Source organism: Gasterosteus aculeatus, chromosome X (genome assembly GCF_964276395.1).
Source record: "Gasterosteus aculeatus chromosome X, fGasAcu3.hap1.1, whole genome shotgun sequence".
NCBI classification, from domain to species: domain Eukaryota; kingdom Metazoa; phylum Chordata; class Actinopteri; order Perciformes; family Gasterosteidae; genus Gasterosteus; species Gasterosteus aculeatus.
Genome location: NC_135698.1, coordinates 20,069,714 through 20,091,810, shown reverse-complemented (window position 1 = coordinate 20,091,810; position 22,097 = coordinate 20,069,714). Strand labels below are relative to the sequence as shown.

The 22,097-nt window shown below is 46.4% G+C and overlaps 2 protein-coding genes across 3 annotated transcripts in view; both read right to left on the bottom strand.

The window, feature by feature from the left end:
• LOC120809565 (PDZ domain-containing RING finger protein 4) overlaps window positions 1–11,429 on the bottom strand; it is an 87,582-nt gene extending 76,153 nt beyond the window's left edge. The window contains exons 1-2 of the mRNA XM_040163460.2: window positions 9,395–11,429; window positions 9,122–9,193 (exon numbers count right to left, since the gene is read on the bottom strand). Coding sequence (XP_040019394.2) covers window positions 9,122–9,193; window positions 9,395–9,850 — 528 coding nt within the window. The 5' untranslated portion in view covers window positions 9,851–11,429. The remainder of the gene's footprint in view (window positions 1–9,121; window positions 9,194–9,394) is intronic.
• Window positions 11,430–11,597: 168 nt separating this feature from the next.
• The window catches only part of cntn1a (contactin 1a), a 48,866-nt gene continuing 38,366 nt past the window's right edge, over window positions 11,598–22,097 (bottom strand). For both annotated transcript variants that reach the window (XM_040162792.2, XM_040162793.2), the window contains exons 14-24: window positions 21,783–21,955; window positions 20,651–20,774; window positions 18,485–18,646; window positions 18,041–18,190; window positions 17,416–17,486; window positions 16,466–16,700; window positions 15,410–15,513; window positions 14,999–15,188; window positions 14,794–14,906; window positions 14,539–14,695; window positions 11,598–13,748 (exon numbers count right to left, since the gene is read on the bottom strand). In XM_040162792.2, coding sequence (XP_040018726.2) covers window positions 13,672–13,748; window positions 14,539–14,695; window positions 14,794–14,906; window positions 14,999–15,188; window positions 15,410–15,513; window positions 16,466–16,700; window positions 17,416–17,486; window positions 18,041–18,190; window positions 18,485–18,646; window positions 20,651–20,774; window positions 21,783–21,955 — 1,556 coding nt within the window. In that variant the 3' untranslated portion in view covers window positions 11,598–13,671. The remainder of the gene's footprint in view (window positions 13,749–14,538; window positions 14,696–14,793; window positions 14,907–14,998; window positions 15,189–15,409; window positions 15,514–16,465; window positions 16,701–17,415; window positions 17,487–18,040; window positions 18,191–18,484; window positions 18,647–20,650; window positions 20,775–21,782; window positions 21,956–22,097) is intronic.

Genomic DNA, 22,097 nt, shown 5'->3' with positions numbered 1-22,097 from the left:
ACTCAGCTGCGCCGCGGTCCAATGGATCATGGCTCACTGCTGGCGGTAGTTACACAACACGCACGCACGCACGCAGATTGCCATCGGCCTCCTGCTCCACATTCTGGAGATCAATTAGCAGGAAATGAAGTCGAGGAAGAAAAAAAACGACGCAAGTGCCCCGCGCTGTGAAACGCACATATCCAAGGTGCTACAGTCTCGGCCACTGCGTGTGCGCGAGCGTGCAGCGACACAAGGAACATTCTTTACTGAGTTTAGTTCTACTCCACAACTGGTGGCATTGACACACCAAAAGCAACTAGTAAAGAATAGTTTACGAGGGAAGGAATTGCTTTAAACCAGGGCTCTCGACATTAACACGTTAATCTATGGGGGGGGTATTTTAACGTTTGTTTCCGGTCCCGTGAGTAAACTGGAAGCTGACGGTCAGTTACATCAGAGAAAGCAAGACAGCGAGAGCTTTTTGCATTGGAAGTAAAACAAAGAGGCGCGACACAGAGCAGAGAACTGTGCAGAGGAATTACTCCACGTGTCTAACAGAAGGGGGCTGAGTGGCAAACGGACCCCTTAAAGCACCGCTATGCTAAGCTAGCTGCTATGCTACTTCCATCTCAACGTCTAGCGTTACCCCGCGGGGCACACAGTATGCAGAGGACCACCACTGTGTCCCTAAAAGACCCTAAAAGACCAACAGGGAGAGTCACTGGTTCAACATGTTCCACCCGGTGGAATTCTGCCTCCAAGATGATCACATGTGTGTAGTTCTGTGTTTAAAATAACATGAACTAAACAACAACAGGGTGTAAAATACACGCATTCTGAAGTGATTACTCATTACTTTTAAGACAAACATTCATTATAAACGACATTGTAACAACAACAACAACATTCATTAATCGCTGTTAATGAATTTCTAAATATGCGATTAATTAGTTAATTTGTTAACTTGTTTGTTAATCTATTGACAGCCATATAAAACACTATTTTTAGAACACAGGAAGATCAGGAAAATCTGTTGAAATACTTTGCAAGAGAACAGTTATTAGAAGTGGGATGGAACAAAGGAAGGCTGTGAAGTGGCATGAAAACAAGGATTATATTGTGCACTGCTGAGCAGAAACAAGAACTGGAGACAGAAACGCCTCCACTGCTATAGACTGGAAAGCAATAATATTCAAGCCTCGAGCTCCAACCTGACAAACACCTAAAAAGATGAAACTAATTAGCAACAAATGTGGCGTCAAATTGGCATAACCGCTTCAACTGAAAGGCCAACTTGATCCGTAGCTTTCATTTGTGTCACAGTCATCGTTACAACCTTCATTTCATTTATGTGCTCGACCGGTTTAAGTTTAATTTAATACGATTCCTTTTAAGATAGCTAAACTGTTATGATTAAAACTACGCACCATCTGTATGATAACAGGGCTCACAATGAATATTCATACTCCGCGTCTCTGTGAGCCATGTAACTGATTAAAAACACATCCGTCTGAGCCTGCTGCCTCAATTCCAGCCATAACATGATGGCGGTGATTGGAAGTGAATTAAACAGCTCCATCAAGCTGTAAAAAATAATGCTTTGAGCTCAGAGGTCACGCCACCGCCGGAAGGAGACCACTCATTCACATAAGGGAGACCGAATGTTTAAGATAGCTGCTGTTCAAATGATATTTTCATGTAATTATGGAATGAGTCTTTGAGACAGAAATAAAAAGGTCCAAAAATAATGAAAGAAAACTAATATTCAGTTTTGTGTTTGAGAAAGAGGACGCATCGAGGCGTTCTTTTAGCTGACAAGGCTATCCTTTGTCACGACAAGCAAGACAGGTGGTAAAATGTGAAAAAAGAAAGAATATGCTATTGTACGGCATGCAACGTAAATATTGAAATCCTCTTATATCACTTATTCTAAAATAATGACAGCGCTTCTAGTGATGACAATGCAGGTTGGTCAGTGGGCCACTTTGCTTTAGGTTAAAATACCTCGTTGGTACGACATGTTTGCGTGTATGATTGTATGCTGCAACCTTCAAGAGTTGATTCAAATATTCTTTTTTCCCCCTCGATGGTTTATAGAGCTAGATTTAGACAAATGCCCTGGATTTCATTTTTAGTTATTGCCTTGCAAAAAAGAGAAGGAAATATCTTTTTTCAGTGCAATGTGGACCCCCAAACCCGTGGATATCATTGCATTTAGACAAAGAAAACAGTCTGCTTGACTAGATACCAATAAGCAAAAGTCACTGATACACAAAAGCAATTTCCACCCAAATCTGCCTCTGTGTGTTTGCCTTCATTTAGCATGTTGCGCTTGGCTGATCTGAACATTTGTGTCGCTGTTTTCCTCCACTCAACAATGCCTGAAATAGCCGAGTGTGTCTTTCACCAGGAAACGGGAGCGAGGATGCAGAAGGGGTGGGCTTGTTTCGATCCCTCGTCTTGGCAGGCGCACAGTGCCGCGCCAGTGTTTGCTAATACCCTGGACGCACCTGGCAGCTTATCCCTCTCCTCAACACCTCCCTAATGCACTGCACCAGTCTCCGACTGTACAGTTGTTTCTCCGACTAGATGGCAGCGTAATTAAGTCCTAATCCTCCTGTCGACAAAAGCAGAGCCCTCCGTAATTCAGTTTGCACATGAATGTGCAGCAAATACAGTCTGCAGGCACGAGGCTTTTGATCATTTGCCGCTACCAGTGAAAGGCCAAAAGGTAACGTCCCGGTCGTCCCTGACAGCGGCTGTGGTGTGCAGCCCGACATGATCCACCGAGGCAATGTGCAATGGATCCGACAGCACCATACATGCGCTGCTACTCCAGCTTGCTTCATGTAACAGTGACCACGACCAAGGCTTTGTTTTATCATGATATAATCAAAGATTATAGTTACATTACATGGCATTTATCCAAAGCGACATTTCAGGCATTTCAACCATGAGGATACAAACCCAGAAGAACAAGAAAGTAAACAGTGATAAGAATAATATAGTAATAATAATATATGTTTTTATTCAAGAGAACCAGTGATATAATATGAATAAACTGCCCAGCCATAGTTTTTTTCTGTAGGCCAGCAGCCAAAACAAGAAGAACAGATCCGGGAACTAACAGAGGACTAAAACCAACACATTGAAATGCAAAAAAGGATTATGAAAATGTTCTTCAACCGACCATTTAATTTAAACTAATTAGCCCTTTTAACTGGCTAAGCTCTACTGGAAGAGCTAGCCACGACTTTACCTCATTTACACACTCATTACAAGCTGTGTGGAGAACCTTGATGCTAGAGTGGCCACGGCTGAGAGTGTGTGTGTGTGTGTGTGCACATGCACATGCTGACTCAAGGCTTTTTCTGTAATCACCTTGTAACAGCTGTAGGTTAAGCCACATGTTTATCGAGACTAGAAGGAGTCATTACAGCAGGTCTGCCAGAGTTCAAAAGGCATCGGGTCACTGCCTAACCGAGCCCCCCAGTGGGGGCCGATGACTTTAGACTGGACCGCAGACATTTAGTCACACGGACGGGGAGTGTTTGGTTGGAGAGGTTTTGTGCACAGTGGAGCTTTTACATGACATCATTATGTTGAACAATAAGTGCATATGTTAAAGATATCTGTTAGTACGTGCACATATAAACCTGTGTCTGTTCTTGTGCATGAGTATAAATACGAAGCTACATGTACGCAGTGGGATTCCTTTACATCCAACACTAGGATGTGACCTGGAAAGTTCATCAGTTACTACTCAGCCTCCTGTTTCAGACGAGACATTCCTCCAGATGTCGACTGATGAATCCCCAACTCGGAGTCTCTCGCTATAGGAACGCGGGCGGAGGCCGGCGGGGCTAAAGTCATTAATGGTTGAATAAAGCCAGGCGTTCCCCCCCCCTCCCGGATAACTGAAATGATGAATCGCTCCCGTCAGCGAGTGCTTCCTGCAGTGCACCTGAGACCGCAGCTACAATACATGAACATCTGCTCGGGCCTTGTTCCTGGGAAAACGGCACAGAAACTGTCAGCAGGTACTCGGGCAGACAAGCCGATACAGAGACCACATTCTAACAGAAGCAGGCCCAGTGTGCACAGGAATAAAGTTAGACCATCTACCCAAGAGTAAATACCTCAACTACTTCAACATTCACAAAGAGAGTATGTACTGCTGGCTGCTGTGTTAATATAAGGCAGATGTTTTCAAAGACTAAATAGGGACATCGATTAACATTAAAGTGCGAATATCTAAACGGTTATTCTGAGCTCAGGTCTCCCACAGACCAAACTAACCAACATCCCGCTGACATTAATAAAAAGGGGCCTTTCAGCAGGTTTGCGACGAATCTACCCAGAGTGCTCCTCCTATACGAGCGGGGTGGTCTTTTTCACACCCGCTGCCTAGAACAACCTGAATGGGCTATTTAAGTAAATACATGCAAACAGACATTCACGGCCAAGGACAAAACCCACTGGAGGTGCACGATTTAGGCTACTCCCCACCTCTTGGTTGGTCCAAAACTAGAGCTTTGGCATCTGGAATATGCTAATCTCAATGTCTGGCGTATTAGAAAAAACAACACCTATGAAACTTAAAACTCAAATCATTCCTATAAAAATGCATGAAGATAAGAAAGAGAGACATTAACCAAGAAGTCTAAATGCTGCTAGAGGTCGGGGTGTAATGAAGTGCTTAGCTAAATCTAATTCATCTTAACTGATATGAATCTATATCAATGCAGGCTGAAGTTTGTTTTAGCAGCTCGGTGTGTGGGTGGGGAATTGGAGAGGAAATAGGAAATGGAGATCAGGGCGGTGCCGCTCTCTCTCTCTCTCAGGCAAAGGTTAAACAGCTGCCGTGTAAATTCTTAACAAATGACGTCCCAAACTGAGCAGAACAGGTAGAGAAAACACCTCCGGAGGGTCCGGGCACACAGGACATGACCACCTGGTCTTCAAGCAGAAGTTTGTCTCATTTGGCTGTGAGGGAAAGAGACAGCAAGCAGCGAACTAATGATTTTAACTGAATACGATACCTTTAACAAAAGGTAACAACTTTTACTGCCCTTCATTTTATGCCTAATAAGACCTTTTTGGTTCATTTCAGCTCTACTTTTTAACAAAATTGAACCAACTGAAATAAAACCAAATTCGCAATTTCCAACCAAAATGAATACAGCGTGTATATCACTCCTGCTCAAACCAAACAAAGATCCAACTCTTCCATCTAGTTACCGTACTATTTGGCTCCAGAATGTAGATATTAAAATCATCACTAAGGCTCACAGACTTGAGAAAGTCACTCCATACATAATTCATCCAGATCAAACCGGTCATCCACTAACACATGCACACTGTTTAACTTAATAAATGACTCATCATTCGAACAAGCCGGAACCATCATTTCCTCCTTAGATGCAAAAAAGGCCTTTGATAAAGTAAATTGGACATTTCTTAGAAGCACATTGCAAAGATTTGGCTTTGGGGAATCTTTTATTAACTGGGTTAAGATTCGGTACACTGCACCTTCAGCCACGTTCATCCCCAATGGACAAACCTCACAAAACGTCACACTACAGAGGGGGACTAGGCAAGGATGCCCACTCTCTCCCTCACTTTTCACCATTTTTATTGAACCGTTACCTGCAGCCATCTGTCAGAATACTTATATAAAGGGAATTCAAAAACTTAATATCCATCACGAGATTAGCCTCTATGCAGATGATACACTGCTTTCCCTCCAAAATCCATACCATCAAGAAAATGGGAGTTTGACTTATCCATCACTCCTGATGCTGACTTTTGGACTCAAATCTGCAATAACATCTACTTCATGACTAGTAATGTGAATTTGCAATTAATATAGTATGAAATTCTTAACAGACTTCATTACACTGGGCCAAAACTGTTTATAATGGGATTCACGTCAGACATATGTTCACACTGTACTCAAAATAGCCCGGATAGCTACATTTATGTCACATGGCGCTGCACACCAGTTCAACACTTTTGGGGAAAAATAACGGGGTCATTGTCCGTTTTCCTGAGCTGCCTTGACTCATTATCTCCCGCCCTATGCTTACTAGGAGACCTTTCAACAATAAACCTGTGCAAAACAAAACCGCCGATTACTCCTCATGGCCATAACTATGGCGAAGAAAACTATCCTCATAAACTAGAAATCAAGGAACAATATAGATGTCGCACAGTGGAAAAACTTGATAGATCAAATCACATCTCAATAGGAAATCTACCTCTGAGCTTACAATACAACAGAACACCACTCCATCTGGTCATCTTTTACCAGGTTTTTGCAAACATGACACTAGCCATCATACTGATGTTGAAAATGATTATTGTTATCTTATTTGTTCACTGCCTGGAAACAAATTTAACCCCACAGTTACATACACACATAGCCCCCTTTATGTTTTCCATCTGAAAAGGGTTCGGGCACACGTACCCACACACACACCCCTACATGCACATACCCGCGACATTTTCCCATATCCTCACCGTATGTTTGTTGGTTTGTAATTCACTAATTTGTCGTTCTCTTGTTGTTTTGTCTATGTATCGTCCCTTAAAGAGCCCTGCCAGTTTCAGCAGAGCGCTTTGGGGAATTGGAGCACAAGGAGACTATAAAGACTATAAAGATGTCTAGACAAGCAGTAAAAAGATGTGTACAACAGTGCGCCCAACTGATTTGACATCTGCCTTTGTTCGTAGCAAATGTTTTTTTCTTCATATTTCTCAAGTAGTTAAACTTCTTTTTTCTTTTTTAACCACAAACCACACAAACACTCAACTTTCATAGGAAGAAACACATATTCACGTGTTTGGTATTTAATTTTAGGTCTCAGACGGTGAAAAAAAAATAATGCAATCCACTGACACAAAAGCTGAGGTCATAAATCTCTCTGTTCCTCTGTCGCGAAGCAATCTTTTCCTGCCATCTCCTGTTATGGAAGCAAACAAACTGGCCTGACTTCGTCCCCGACTGTCACGCAAGATTGGATTTAGATGAGGCCGATACTCGAGCTGTGCGCTATTTGCTCCTTGCTCCCCCTTTCCTTTCTCTTGATCTGAACAAACACCACGCTGACCATCCCACTGGAGGAAAAAGGCCCTGCGCTTTGCTTTTCGGTGTAACCTGGATCATCAAAAATCCATTATGAAATCCCTGTGCGGTGGACACTTTCTACAGCTTTCGTAACGTATGGTGCAAAAAGGATCCCCTGTAATCGCCGCGTTGTGCTTCCATTATCCAACTCGTCAGAAACAGGCTGACTCACAGACAGGCTGACCACACACGTGGGGGAAATGTGCTGCGAGTCGCACACAGTCTTCTCTGGGTTTCTCTTCCTGCACGCGGCTTTCTACCATCGGAGTTCATCGACAATAAGGAACAACTGGTGTCAGTCGGACTGCTTGATCGTTGGAGCCCCTTCAACAATGCACTCAAAGGCGTCTTTGTTCATTTCTTTTGTTCTAGGTTATTGGCTCTAGGTTATTGTCCACAAACCAATGGGGGTGAGGGGGGGGGGGCAATATTTTGAATCGAAAAACAATCCTATCTTAGCAACAGTAACCGGGCACCACATTGCGAGGATTTCCCCACATAGTGAGGCGGCGTCCAGGGAGCCGTCCTAAGACCAATACTCAGCATTTATACTCTTTGGAGGGTGGTGGTTTGGCTTTTTTTTTTTTAGCTTTTCCAACTACAAGTACAAATAGTTCGGAATGGAATAAGAATACGTCTACCTCTGCTTCTTATTAAGCTGCGGACTTTCGCACAGCTTATTACGAGTGTACCTCTGAAATCAAGGAGCACATCTTTAGCACCACTACATGACTAATAATTAGAAGCTTGTTTTTGAGGGTCCGTTAGACTTCCCAGCCACACAAAGGAACCACAACCGTCACTGGGGCGTTCACGTGTCATCCAACTCGGTTGTTCCTTAAAAAGCCTAAAAAGCCTATCAGTTTAGTTCCACTCAACTGTAAAACTAAAGAAAAGAGACACCGTGAGCAAACTTTTAAAACAGGCAGCAAAGGGGAGATTTTAAAACCCAGACAAAGAGAAAATAGATGCATGCAGCGTCTCCGCCCGGCAGTTTTCCACATTGATCAAACGCGAGTCTGCTGCACTCACGGCATGCTGTAGGCAACTGGAGAGATACTTTACACGAGCGTCACCTCGGTCCAACTCAACCGACCTCAGCAGCAGCCCAAACACAGCAGAGTGTGTGGAAGGGGGGCCGGGAGGTGAGGGGCTTACACAGACTTTCAGGCTAACTTGTCAGCTTTTTAAAAATAGATGTGGAGGCCACGTGGAGGATTAGTAAATGATTCCATCTGATAAAAGATTGAGGGCGTTGGAGGCCGTGTCCCTCAATTACATGCAACAAACACATTATGCAAAAGCACAGAAGCCTCCCATGATTAACATTTATTACCAGCTGTTCCCACCAAATGAGTTTATATTCTACTCTAGTTCTTTTTTACTCTTGTGTGACTACAGCAGGCATTTACAAAGTGTCCTCAAGGCCAAGACAACCTTCAGAAGACACTCACTCATTTACTGATCGAATGAAAAACAAAAGAGCAGTGTCATAAGATTTTCTACACAAACGTTTTGGTTGAGGAGGCAGTGACACTAAATGAAATCTACAAAAAGGGAACTGCACAGATGTGACATCAGATCAGCTGAGAACCAAAAGGGGAAAAAAAGGACAAATACCACTTGAGATTCCCACAGGATGGACAAAACATGTTGCAATTCAGCCACAGAAGTCTGCGTAACACGGCGCCGAGGTGACCGCGTACTACTACAGTAAGCTAAATATACACTATCCAAATCACACCACGTCAAACAACAAGGTGCAAGGAGAGACTGTCTCCATCAAACTGTCTTCGCTCATGTGACCACAGAGACATTGTTTACACATGTCCAGCAGCTGGATTAAGCCTGAGCGGAGTATGAAAGAAGATCACACGAGGCTGCTTTTAACCAAATCCTAATATCAACCACATCTCCACATGTGTCACATCACAACAGAGTCTGTGTGACTGAGTGAGTGTTTCCAGCAAGTAGACGGGGACGAGTACAGATGTGGGCTTCTGTTCTCACCTCGGCAGCTGCCCGTGGCTCTCCCTCTGCCCAGGCTGCTGTGTCCAACATCTGGCTCCGCGGGGCGTCTCTCTGAACAACACACACACACACACACACACGCGGGTTACGTTTAATCACACGCGTGTTTGCTGTGCACGACTTTCAATCTGGACTCGAAGTAAACAAAAAACAAAAACCACACACACACACACACACACACACACGGATCAAACTTTTTCACGCACGCAGGCGTTGCGCCACGTGGGCTCCCGTCCAACGGGTCCCTCTCACCTCGCAGTAGCCGGTGACCTGCTGCGCGATGCCCTGGATGTGCAGCATGTGTTGGCGCAGCCTCCGTTGGTACCGGAGAGCCGACAGCTGGGCCTCGTTCTGCAGGGTGGACACCCGGGCCAGCAGGGACTGCTCCCGCCTGTTCCACCTGAGCCTCGCCATCCGGCTCTCGTGCTCCAGAGCGGCGCTCCTCTCCACCAGCGCGTCCACGCGACAGTGTCCCTCTGTGTCGCTGTCCTCGCTGGACAGCCCGCGTGCTGCCGGACGGACCCCGCCACCGCGGGGACGCGAACCGGGCCCGCTCTGTGACTCCATCGCGCCCGGGGCTCGAAAGGTGACAGAAGTTTGGCGCACAAGAAGTTTGGGCGAAGTTCCGTTACGCGCGCGCAGGAGGGAAACGCGTGCGCTGAAAGTCGGTCCCGCTCTGCGCAGCTGGCGCTGCTTCTCCTGCGACATGTGATGAGATGTTCCTCAGAGGAGAGAACTTCAGCTTCCTGCCTCCGTTTTCCTCCTGCTGTTCACGCGACCTAAAAGCACGTGCGTGACTTCGGTTTGACGTCATCCGTAAAGACATCTTTGCCCTCCCGTGGTGTTTTTTGTGCAGTTTGATCTCGTTTGTGATTTAATTGCGCGCAGATATCGGCGCTGTGCACTTGACGCGTGTTCTAAACCCCCCCAGCAGAGGGCGCTCATTCTTTTGTTTTAACATTCTCAAAGGGTTTACATGCAACACGGTCCGCCTCATGGTTGTCATTATCTGTAAGGCCTTGTGGTGCCTCATCTTGACCCGGATGCATTAATTCTATCCGCCTCTGTTGCTTGTCCTGCAGCGATGACCCGTCAGGGAGGCCCGTTTCAGGGGGATGATGGTCCTTCAGTGGTCAAGCCCAGGCCTGAAACCCAATATCTGCACAGGGACCTTCAGGAGCAAAGAGTTTGGGCGCAGCGTGACATACTGCAGGCATCGCTCAGGGAGGGCGTCACGTTTCAGGTCTCCCAGCGCAGCAGTCTGCTCCCAGTCCGCTGGGCACCACTTCACAGTGTGCTTTGTGTTGTCTGAGCTGCCAAAGGAACAGGTGTGGACTCACAGGGACAATTACACAATCTGTCCTGGGACTGAACACCTGTCTGCAAAAACACACGCACAACCAGGTCGGGGGAGGGTGTTTTGCCTCCTGTCAATCACTGCAGATGAAAAAGCAGCTCTTGTTTTACTTTATAATTTGATGTTAAATCATATTATTTTTAAATCAAATGTCGACAAATGGCCGCATTAGCAGAACAGTTCATTTTTTTGAGGATGGGATCTGGAGGAGCATCCAGACAGCCGCCCGGGTAACGCCGATTCGATTGTCTTTTGGGGTTTGCCACCTGGGAACGGAGCCATCGCGCAGGCCGTGTGCTCGGAGCAGTAAGCCACTGGAAATAAAAAAAAGTTATCTCCGTCATTTATTCCCTCGGTGAACCGATTTCAGTGAGTTACTATTAAGCCCCCTGATTGAAACGGAGATATGGCCCAAAGCTCAATATAAAAAAAACAGATTGATAAGGCCTGACCTCATCCATGGAGTGAAGTGATATCAATCTAGTTTCAATCTGCTGGATACCTGACAGGAGACGAAACTCCAGCATCTGTTTCTGCCTGAAAATCTACACATTGACAGAGTTGGTCTCATTTGTAATGAAGGAGAGATTAAAATGCTGCCTCTGACCTGCCTGGTAAAGAGTACAGCCATCTCCTAGATATTTAATCAAATTGATTTACCCCTTTTTAAAATGCTTGCATTGATAATTACGGATACTCATAGATTATAAGTGAGACTGACACTAGTTTGGCTTATTTGTTATGAGAGCTGAAGCACTGAGTCACACGTCTAAGGTCATAGTTGTACAATACTTTAACCAAGGCAGCAATGACCAAGGACACAAGGCATGTGAATCGCCTTGGTATTGGTATTGTGAATATTGTCTGTATGATGAGGTTTAAGAAAGTAGCTCCAAGTTCTGGTGCAGATTTCTGTTCATAAAGAGTTGAAATGTTGGAGGAGTCCCTTCATTCGTCTATTTAAAACTTTACAAAGAGCAAACTGAGGAATGGTGTAAGTGTAAAGCAGTATTTCTACACGGTTGTTCCTTGTTCAGTCGACTCACAGCGTTGAGATGTATTGCAAAAGAAGAAAAGAAAACCCCCAGACAGCTCAAATAGTTAACTACACTTTTATTGTATCTTGTCCAGTCAATGAGAGGTTCCAGTTTGTCACAAGGGCATCGAAGATCTGAACGACAGTCAAACACGCCGCCACCGGTGCCAGTGAGGCCATCCGATCCCCGGCACGCGCTCAGCACTGCAGGACCACTTTTCTTGAATCAGTGAGATTCTTTATGTCATGTCAGTTTTTAATGTTAGGTCTAAAATCCCCCCCCTCTCCGAGACTTCACGTGAAAGGACCGGCTCAGCGTAGCTTAGCGGCTAATGCTCGTACCAGGCTGCACGGCCTCTGACGTGAAGGGACGTCACTCGGTTGTTGGAATGTGTTTCACACGAAGCCGAGAGGTTGACAAGTTGCCATGATGTTGATATGTTGCAAAGTAACGCCTCGTCTCCAGTGTCATGCATGTTAGAATGTAGAGCCGCTGCTTCCTCCAAAAACGTCAAAAGTTCAAGGCATTCATGCATTTGGCAACTTTTTTTTTTCTATGATTTGTAGCATGAAGGAAAACTGGGAAAAGCACTTTGTGGTGGATGTTGATTTAGTCACAATGCAGAAGCATGGCCAGCGTCGGTCACACCGGAAATAAAACTCTAAACCGTCCTGCTGGAGGTGGATCATGACGTACGAATGAGATAATCAGGACCAAAAGACAACGGCAGTTGATATTGTTTATATGTCTCCGATCACGTTAATAAAAAGACACAATTAAAGCAGCGGAAAAGCGTTTAGATGAGCTCCTGCCTCTGACACGGGTTGCTCATCATCTCTTCATGCCAGATAATAAAAAAAATGAAGTTAGATTACTGCTATAGGAGCTAGGCAAGTTTTCTTATTAGAAAATATAAAGTAGCCATGGATTAATCTTACATCGCGCGCTTACTGAAGGCCGCGAGCGGCGCCACTGTTCACCGTAATCGTTACACGAAGCCATTAGCGAGTCGGATGAACTGAAATCGTTTACACAAAATAAGAGGCCAACATTCTTTACAAAGCGCCGCTCGGCACCACGGAGGTCCTGATGATACAGTCAAAACAAAGGATGCTTCGGGTTCGGTTGAGCAATGTGACCCACGTGTTGCGGCAAAGCAGTTGGAGAAATATTACCAGAGGAGGCGAGCACGGAAAATAAACGCCGCGCCGCACGATGTTCGCTGCAGTCGGAAAACATTTGAAACCGCGTGTCTGATACGTTTACTTCCTGCTTTCATGCTTTGCTTTACATTCAGCTCTGCCAATACGGATCCAAGTGGCTAAACTCCCCCGCGCTTATTGACCGTTTCAAACGTTCCTCCCATGTAACAATGTCGACATGCACAATATATGAAAGCGGTATTTTACCAATAAAGCTTGTGCTGTGGTTTGTAATTCAAATAACATCCATCGTACATCAGGTAGTAAAACAATACCAATTATCGGATACGTTGTTTCAGCATGACATAAATGCGTCTATCAAAAAGCGAGAATGAACGGGTGAGATTTGCTTTGACTGTATCTCTGTAACAAGGGTGTGCTTCATTTTAAAAAGGATATAGAAGACAACGCCACTCATCTGCCAGTAAAGAAAGACGTTTTTATAAACTAATACACTTATCCTTCACAGCTACTTGTTTATCTTTTCCTATAGAAAACATTGCAGGATAGAATTTCCTTAAATATCACAAATCAAATGCAACCCACATTTCTCCACAAACAGCAACTTCATCCATGTACGATAATGAAGATTCAAATAGACTTAACGGACAATCTACAGTGGAACGTTTCACTTTCCGTCATGATTAATGTTAAAACAAGTTATTGGGAAAGATAAGTGCAGTTATTTATATAAGGCATATTTAACAAGTTGACGGAACTTCTTTGACACTCCTCCAAAGAGGCTTTTTGTGGATAAATAAGGGATGTCTTTGTCCATTTCCATTTCTGTGTCTATTTTCACAAACATATTCCAGAGGGCAAGAGTTGGAATATGACGTTCCGGGGGTTACAGGATGGAACCAGAAGATCCTCATAGGCGTCAACCACAAAGAGTTCCCTTGACGGGAGGTGAAGACAGAGATGGCGCTACATTCAGAGGTTCAGGCCGAGGGAAGCCACGAGGAGCAGGGGGAGTGCGCGGTGACACATGGCGGACACGGCGCTTCCACCTGAGAGACACAGAAACGGGTACGTCACTTTTTGCTTAAAGAACACCTGAACTGAACGGAAAAAAATGTCTCGCATCCATGGAACCAAAGACCAGGTTTGGTGTGTGAAGAGTGATATTATACCCCATCTGTGAGGAGATCAACTTAAAACGCCCCTCCATTAGTCAATGCCCTGCATTTGAAATCCCCAATGGCTTAAATTCCCGGGTCTGTGAAATCAAGCTGTCAGATGGGTCTGGACTGAGCGATAAGGGGGAAGAAAAACCCCGGGAAGGGTTTCCTCTACTCATCAAGATCAATTACAGAGGCTTAAGGGCCTCCTCCATCCCGTCGGCCAACCTGTCAGTCCGTCAGCCAGCGAGGGGGTCGAGTCGGGGGGGGGGGCGGTCGAGGCTTTAGTCACGGATGGTAAGGTTCCCCATCTGCGCTCTCGGGTCTAAAGTATGAAACCTCCAGTGTCAGCGCTGCTCTGGCCCCTGGGAATCCCCCTCTAGCTGTGACAAATGATAACCCGCCGCCGCCGCCTTGCATAAGCTCACTGGCAAACGGCAGGCTGCGAATGATCCGGCACAGCGTGTCACCTCGGCACCACGCATTTAAAACGGGAAGACGGAGGAACTGAACCTGGGTGAAAACACATACCACACAGTGGTATTTTTCTCTCACTCACTAAATGTGATTCCGGGTTTCATCATAACGTGCCAGCTGCTCTTCTGCGCCCCGTACACATCGCGCTGCTCAGGAAATGTTAACGAAGAGGTAAGAAGTAAACGGTGGATTCTCGAGTTACTTGTGATGTTGATTTGTGCCACAGCCCCGTCTCCCCCCTCGGAGTGCGCCCGGACCTCCACCACATAGTTTCCATCTGTGTGGAGGGGAAGGTCTATGTGCTGCTCGTGGGTGGCGTACAGCGTGGCGGTGGAGTGGCCCTGCTGCCTGAGCAGCACCTGGGAAGAAACACACATAATGCACAAGATCTGTGAGCTTTCCAACAGCCGCTGCTTCACTATAAGCCTTGTCAGAGTAAAGTAAGAACAGGACTCACCTTATAACCGTCTATTGATGACTCGTTAGCGAGGGGTTTTACCTGTTCCCAGGCAATATTTACTGACTGGACCTTGAACTTTTTACCAATGATTTTGGGAGCCCGACTTGGAGCTGTTAAAAGAGGGGAAAGGGGCTTATGAATAACAAGAATATTAAAACGACTTGCGATGTTCTTTATCCGTGCAGACCAGAGAGCGACATACGGGGTCTCTTGGTGTGGATCTGGAGGTGTTCGCTGGCCGGCCCGTAGCCTGCCGAGTTGTAGCCGCGCACCTCGACGAGGTAGTGGGAGTCTGGCTTCATACCCTCCAGCCTGGTGTGGTTCTCACTGCCAGGAACCACCACTCTCTGGGCCCCCCCTTCACTGTCTTCCTTATTCTTCCAGTACTTCACCTGTGACACAGACGGACACCGGCTTGGTGTGCAAAGCTAGCTTTTACAGAACTCGCAATAACGGATTTGCAGCAGGTGGAAGGGTGCTAGAATTTCAGAAAAGTAGTAGTGATGCTTTAAAAGACGGCTAAATACAGTAGTTAAAACCAATCGCAGACCTTTTTAGCTGCTACACCGGTTCTTTTTTTTACCAGGATATTTCAGTAGCGTCTCCCACTGACCTGGTATCCATCTACATTGCTTTGTGAAAGAGGCTGCCACCACACGATGGCGTCCGTGGCAGACAGAGCTTTTCCATCAACTCGTCCAGGAGCTTCAGACGGAGCTGAGTGGAGACACAGAGTACAGGTTGGAAAGTAGTTTGCCCGAGAAAATCAATTTCAGGGAAGAGTTGGTCCGAGGTAATCGTTATGTTGCGCACACACACACACACACACACACACACACAAGACTGTAACGGTCCATCACCAGGAACATAAACCACCGTAGTGTCCATTGGCCTTAATGGCCCCAGTTTTCTGCCAGTAGTCATTTCAGCAACGTTTATTAATCACTTAAAAAGGTACAGATATAAATCTCCTCTTGGCACGCATTCCTACACTCTGACGCTTTTCCGTTACTAAACTAAAGTCGGCAGGAAACGGTCCTTGGGTGTTAAATTGTCACGCTGGGCCTCGACTCAAAAAACACATCGCATCGCAATCGTGGTGTCGCACAAAGACACAACACTGCACAAGCGGCGTGCGAACACACGGTCACGACCCCGGGGGGCGAAGCGCCGTAGCTATAAAATCACAAGACTCTCAAACAAATGGAAAGCGTAAAGTACATCCCCATGGCAACGGGGCATCTCCGCATCCCATCCCGTCTGTGTTATCTCGACTGTCTGTCAGTGGAAGTTAATAACGAGGCTAAATGCTTTGCATCCTTGGGCGAATTATCCGCTCTATGGTTCACGCTACGCAGATCCTGGTAATCCCCCCCCCCCCGCACGGAGAGACGGGGACCATAGGTTCACTTTCAAGGGTATTAAAATTCCTCACAACTATACACGAGAACTCCTATTAAATGAGCCCTATGCTTCATTAAAACCCTGCTGGCGATAAGTAGCTGACACTGACAGATTGAAGCAGCGGAGTGTTGGCATGTCGAAGAACTCCTCATTCTGCGCGACGCCGAGCAAACAGAAGCGGGGTTGATTTGTGGTTGCTGGGTTTTTGCCACATTTCCCCGTTTATGTTTCCGCGTTGGGAGCTGTAGATCTCATCAGTGCTTACCGTCCTGTGCCGAATAAATGGTGGCCGTTAGGCTGAAGGGTCCCTCTCCTTTTCTGTTGAAGGCTTTGACTTTGACATGATACTGCGTCATCGGAGGGATGGAGGAGTCCTTGTGGACGTAGCGCTTGGCCTGGGGGTCAGCTACCGTCACCCTCATCCACTGGGATTCATCTTGTGGTTTGAAAGCCACAATGTAGCCAAAGTCGGGCCCAGAGTAGTACTGTGGCTGCACAGGCTGATGACAGAAACATCAAACATCCATTTAAAGTAGCAAACGTTTTATTTTAAACACCTCTCTTTCCGGTCCGAGTTCAGGCAAGTGGATCTGCAGCAATCCTCCACTTACGCTTTGCGCTGTACACCAAGATCAACAGTAATGCCCAAAAACTTGCACTTATCGGATGATTTTGACAAATGTTTCTTTGAGCGGTACGCAAGAATTTAAAGTTGACACCGTCGGCTCGTCCCTCTCCATCTGTCCTCACGTCTCATTTCCTTTGTTGGCATTTGGCTCTATTTCCAGTAAGACGTGCCTGCACTAACCTATCTCCAAACACTACGGCTTATCCTCGAGCTGCTCCAGTACGGAGAAGCCAACGCGTCGGTCCACCCGAAGGCAGTTTGCCTGTGAGAGTTCATTTAAGCAGCGGCTGCAGCGAGGAGATGGAACACAATGATGGAGTTCAGGCATAAAGTACGAGACTATTCAATGCTTCAGCCCCTCTGGAGTACAAAGATATTCACAGATAAGCAAAGTAAACTCACTTGAAGCTTATGGACCACTTCTATTGGATTCATCAAACCCGTGACCAGAACATTGATGGAATGAGCACGTGTTGAAATGATGTCGAGTTCTTTTTCCGTTGTCCCGGCATTTTCTCTTTTACTAAACAGTAATATTCAAGCAGTAATGACGGCGTGTCTTCCTGTGCAGCCCTGTGCAGACCTACCGTCCACGTGATGGTCAGTTCCCTGCTCGTTCCTCCACCGCCACCGACGTCCGAGGGCGCCACCATAGGAACTACAACGAGACAGCCACAGCAGAACTCAGAGCCCCCCCCACACACACACACACACACACACTCACAGCGCCATCCCACACAGGCTGTAACCTATCCCTGGCAGCAGTACTGAAACATTCTTCCTGCGAAAATACAATATCGACGTCTTCACCTGTGCCAAATGCAACACCAGAACGTCAATGTGGGAACTTTGCCACTAGCGGAGGCGAAGGTTTTCTTGTTTTGCCTTGTTTCTAGTAGCTCACTCTCAAATGAAGGTTCTTATTTCAGGAGAGGTCACCGCGTGGCCTGCAATTTCAATTTTACAATTGAATTTCAGTATACAGTTTCAGCAAAGTGCTCATTTGTGGAGGTTTGAGTGGTGAGTTGGTTGAGATTGATGGGATTTCTTCAGCGATGCAAAACGTAAGTAAACAGCGCTATAATCCAATGACGGGGGGGGGGGGGGGCACGTATCAGGGCGGAAAGCTGGACTGTGGGACCACGTTTCCATGACATTTGGTGCTTGTAGCTTACAGTACGATGATGCTGTAAGCTATGGGCACGGGCTTACATGCTTCCAGGGTTTTGTCTCTCGGCGACGGGCTGCTCGGCTCTCCTTTCCCCAGACTGCTGGTGGCGATCACTCTGAACTCATATTCCGTCCAGGGGAACAATTCCACCACCGTGGCCATCTCCGTATTCCCCTCGACATCTGGGGGAGCTGGAACCAGAAGCACAGATTGTATTTTACAATGCCAGCATTTCAGGGCTATAAAGCACCACAGTGTAGGTATTCAACAGAAACATCTCTAAAACAATAATGAAGTCCTATTTTCAGAATAAGTTCCTCTATTAAAAAGCCCTGACGCGTGAGAAAAAAAATTGTATTCTAGCCATCTTAAAGATACGTTAACCATCATGTAGGCCTACCATATAACTATGTGGCACAAGCCTGATTATTATAACACGGGAGCCAGCTCAGCGTTAAGGTAGCCAGTTTATTTGAAGTCCTCACATGTAGTGGCGTTCTTCCAGACATCCTGTGAGAAGGAGTCCCTGTACTGGATGGTATATTTGGAGATGGGGTTGTGGTTGTCTGCTCCACGGCTCCACTGCAACGTCACATTCTTGTCAGCTTTCTTCACCACTCGCACCCCACCTGGGGCACCGGGGGGACCTGGGGCGAAGACCACAATAAGATGAGTACGCTTTTATTAAGACGGCGTAGTGAGACTAACCCCTCACTGTGAAAGAGCTTGGTCTTTATTCAAGCCCACGAGGAGATTCTTGGCCAAAGTCCCGAGCAGAGCGACAAGGTGATACTTCAACGGCAACGTTTGATGCACATCAGCAAAGACTGGAGGTGGATTACAGCATTAGAGGCTGTTAAAATACACACTACAGCTTCTGAATGCAGTGTTTCTCTTGGTCCTCCTATTCTTTTCTTTGGAACGTAAAAATGACCAAATTGAAAACCCTTACTGTGTTACGGTTAGCTTCCCAAGCCACAGCCTCAAACATCAGCCAGGATTGACTTTTTCCAAGAGATGAATACGAGCCGAAACAAGTAAGGCCATCACACCGAGCCGGACGGCCTTTAAGCTTCTTTACGACTCAGGAGAAAGCCAAGTAGTGAAAAGATTTAGTTTTTGTACAATTGAGTGTAACGGGTGAACTATTGTTCTGATTTTGAACTTCTGTAGGACACTGTCATGTGGACGCTGAGCACAATGTGTTTTAACTGATCGTAGCTCCACCACGTTAAGCCTGACTGACATCCTTCACTCGCAGGAACCCAATTTAATCAAACTCGTGAAGTCACAGACAATTACATTTCACAGCAGCATTTCAACGAATCAGCTCTTCCCCGTATCCCAGATCCGCGCCAATAACAAGCTACTGGTTCGGAGCTGTGTGGGTTTTTTTTTAGCTCGGATCTCCCGAAGCAGATCTGCTTCCTCATCTGCCGTGATACATGGCGTCTCTTTCATCTCCACCTCGCCGCAACCCGGCCCGCTGGCACTCGGCCCTCCATTAGGAGCGGCCCCGGGCCCCGTGTTTTGGTTCCTTTCGGGGGAAAACGTTACAGTCAGCTGCCGTCCGTCAACACACCTGCCCAGAAAGCAGCGGCACACCCAGAGCACAGCAGGGATCACCGGAGGCCTGCCAGAGTCCGAGGGTCCCTATGTGAAGAGAGCCTTTGTCCACCAACACTGGGCCTGTTTCATGAGCCGAGAGTGGGGGCGGGGGGCGGGGGGGCGGGGGGGGGGGGGGGGCCTGTAAGGGGAGCTCTCACTCGCCGGGAAGTGAGCGGTGAAAGCGGGCCGATGGATCACACTGGAGGTGAAGTACAGTAAAGGAGCGAGGGCGTGTTCCTTTTGTGCGCGTCGATATCTGTACGCGGCCGGATGAACAAGTGCTGCAATCAGCAAGTCGCCGTGTCAAAACGCCGGCGCCAAAGACAGAAATCCAACAGGCTTCAGTCATCGAATACTTCTTACACCACCGAGCAGCTCGAACCTACTGGTTGCTGTGATGTCAGCGGCTCTATAAAGAGTCTTTATTCAGTTACAATGAAGACAAGTGGCGGCTGACACTGTTCAGAAGCCTTCACGACGACACAACAGCACTGCTCGCTCCGTTCAGTGGGGAAAATCTGCAACTGTCGCTAATCAATCAACCACAGCAAAAGCTGTATCAAATGAGTCTTTTTTGAAATACTGCCGTCTCTCGGAGTCAAGAGGTCATCCAGGAAAACAGTGTGGCTACTTTGGAAAGCTTAAGTGATCTGGATACAGTACTCGTGTTCCCTCTCTCGGTCTCTTCTTTCCTTTTTCTTCTTAAGGTTGGAAAAATGAGTAGAGAAATATGTGTGATGAAATGGGAAATGTCTTTTGTTCACTTTAGTGAGCTCTTCGGAACCAACTCCCACTGAAAACATTATTCAAATCTTAGCTATTTCTCAGTTTGTTTGAAAAAAGGCCGGGGGCGTAGCTTTGTCGGATTTCAATGAAGGTACCCGAACATACCAACAAAACCCAACATACAAAAGTCTTGTCATGTAAAATAACTGAAACTGTTTAACAGCGAGTGGACTGTTCATGTTGGATGTCTTTGATGCCGTTTTTACACATGACTGTCTGTGTGTGTGTGTGTGTGTGTGTGTCATCGTGCCACTCACCCCTGACGACCAGGTGGGCGGAGGCAGTAACGTTGTCAATGGGCGTCTGTGCAGTGCAGGTGTAGCGTCCAGCATGCTTCAGGTGGAGGTTCTTAATCAGTAGCTCGCCGTTTGAGCTTCCATTCTGCAATAGAGAACAGGACGGGAACTGCTTAGACCCGAGGGATCCAAAAGTCCGGCCCGCAGCTTCGCGTCTATAATGTGTTATTCATGGTCCGTTATCATTGTTAGATAAATCAGAAAACGTTCAAATGCCATTCCTCTAACAGACAGCGTTACTTTGAGTCCTGTTCAAAATGAAGTAAAGATATTTATTGACTTGTGTTTTTAGAGACGTTCACGCCCTGCTTATGTTTGGCTACATTGCCCTTTAGTATAGAAAATTGTGTTTTATTGTATATCTAAATGTTGTGGTCAGAAGGTACTATTGGCCCCCGGGCATTTCCCATTATCAAATCTAGCCCTGAAGAAGGCCGTCCCACTGTGTTCTTGGCAGAGCAAAATTATAATGGGAGTTCATTTTCTCCTCTGCCTGAAACTTATCTTGAAATATGGCAAAGGGTAGATTATTTTGAACACTGGCGTAATTCCGAAGGAGACGGACCGACTTAACATCCAATTAGGTGAACTGGATCCGGGCTTCAGCTAAAGGGCTTCACCTCCGTTCCTATAAAGAAATGTCGCCCTCCACACAGTGCTCCAAACAGAGACTGAAACATGCCTTGTTATTACCGCAAACAGTATTAAGTGGAACTGGACCACATTTTTACGAGGGGAAAAACATCTTTGTGCACAAAAATTGGGTATCATCAATCACAATCATAATAGTGTTTGCCTAGCGGGCAGCGTGGCAAATGAGAAATGCTAACCGCTAACTGATGGTTAGAGCTGCACAAAGGGAGCGAGGTCACGTCGGCATCGATGTGCACTGTTGCTCTCAGGGAGGAATGTGAAATGGCTTTTAGATGCATATTGATGGTAAGCCTGTACTTTTCCATTTCAGGTATTATATCAAAATACTAAAGACATCAATCAGACCGGACCAGAGAAACTAGACCAGAGCTCAGATGTTTTCAAGCTGAACTTTGATCATCTGTTTCTTCATACTTCATTAACCGAGCTGTTGTCTCACCAGCGTGCGTTCATAGTGGCGACTCTCCTCGTGTAGGTCGATGACTCGGTCATCCAGGGACCAGATGAAGGTGATGTCCAGGGAGGGGTCATGTGATGCGGCGCACTGCATGGTGGTGTCCTCACCCACTTTAACGTCAGCATTGGACGGCGCCAAGGTGATCTTTGTGGAATCTGAGGAAACAAGTGGCCAAAAGAAAGGAAAAATGGTAGACGGCTCGGCGGTGAGGTATGTGGCGTTAACGTGAAATAGCAACAATTCTTCAATGGCCACGGGTGTCCAGAAGAGGGCAGAAAAGAGCTTTACATCTTGAAC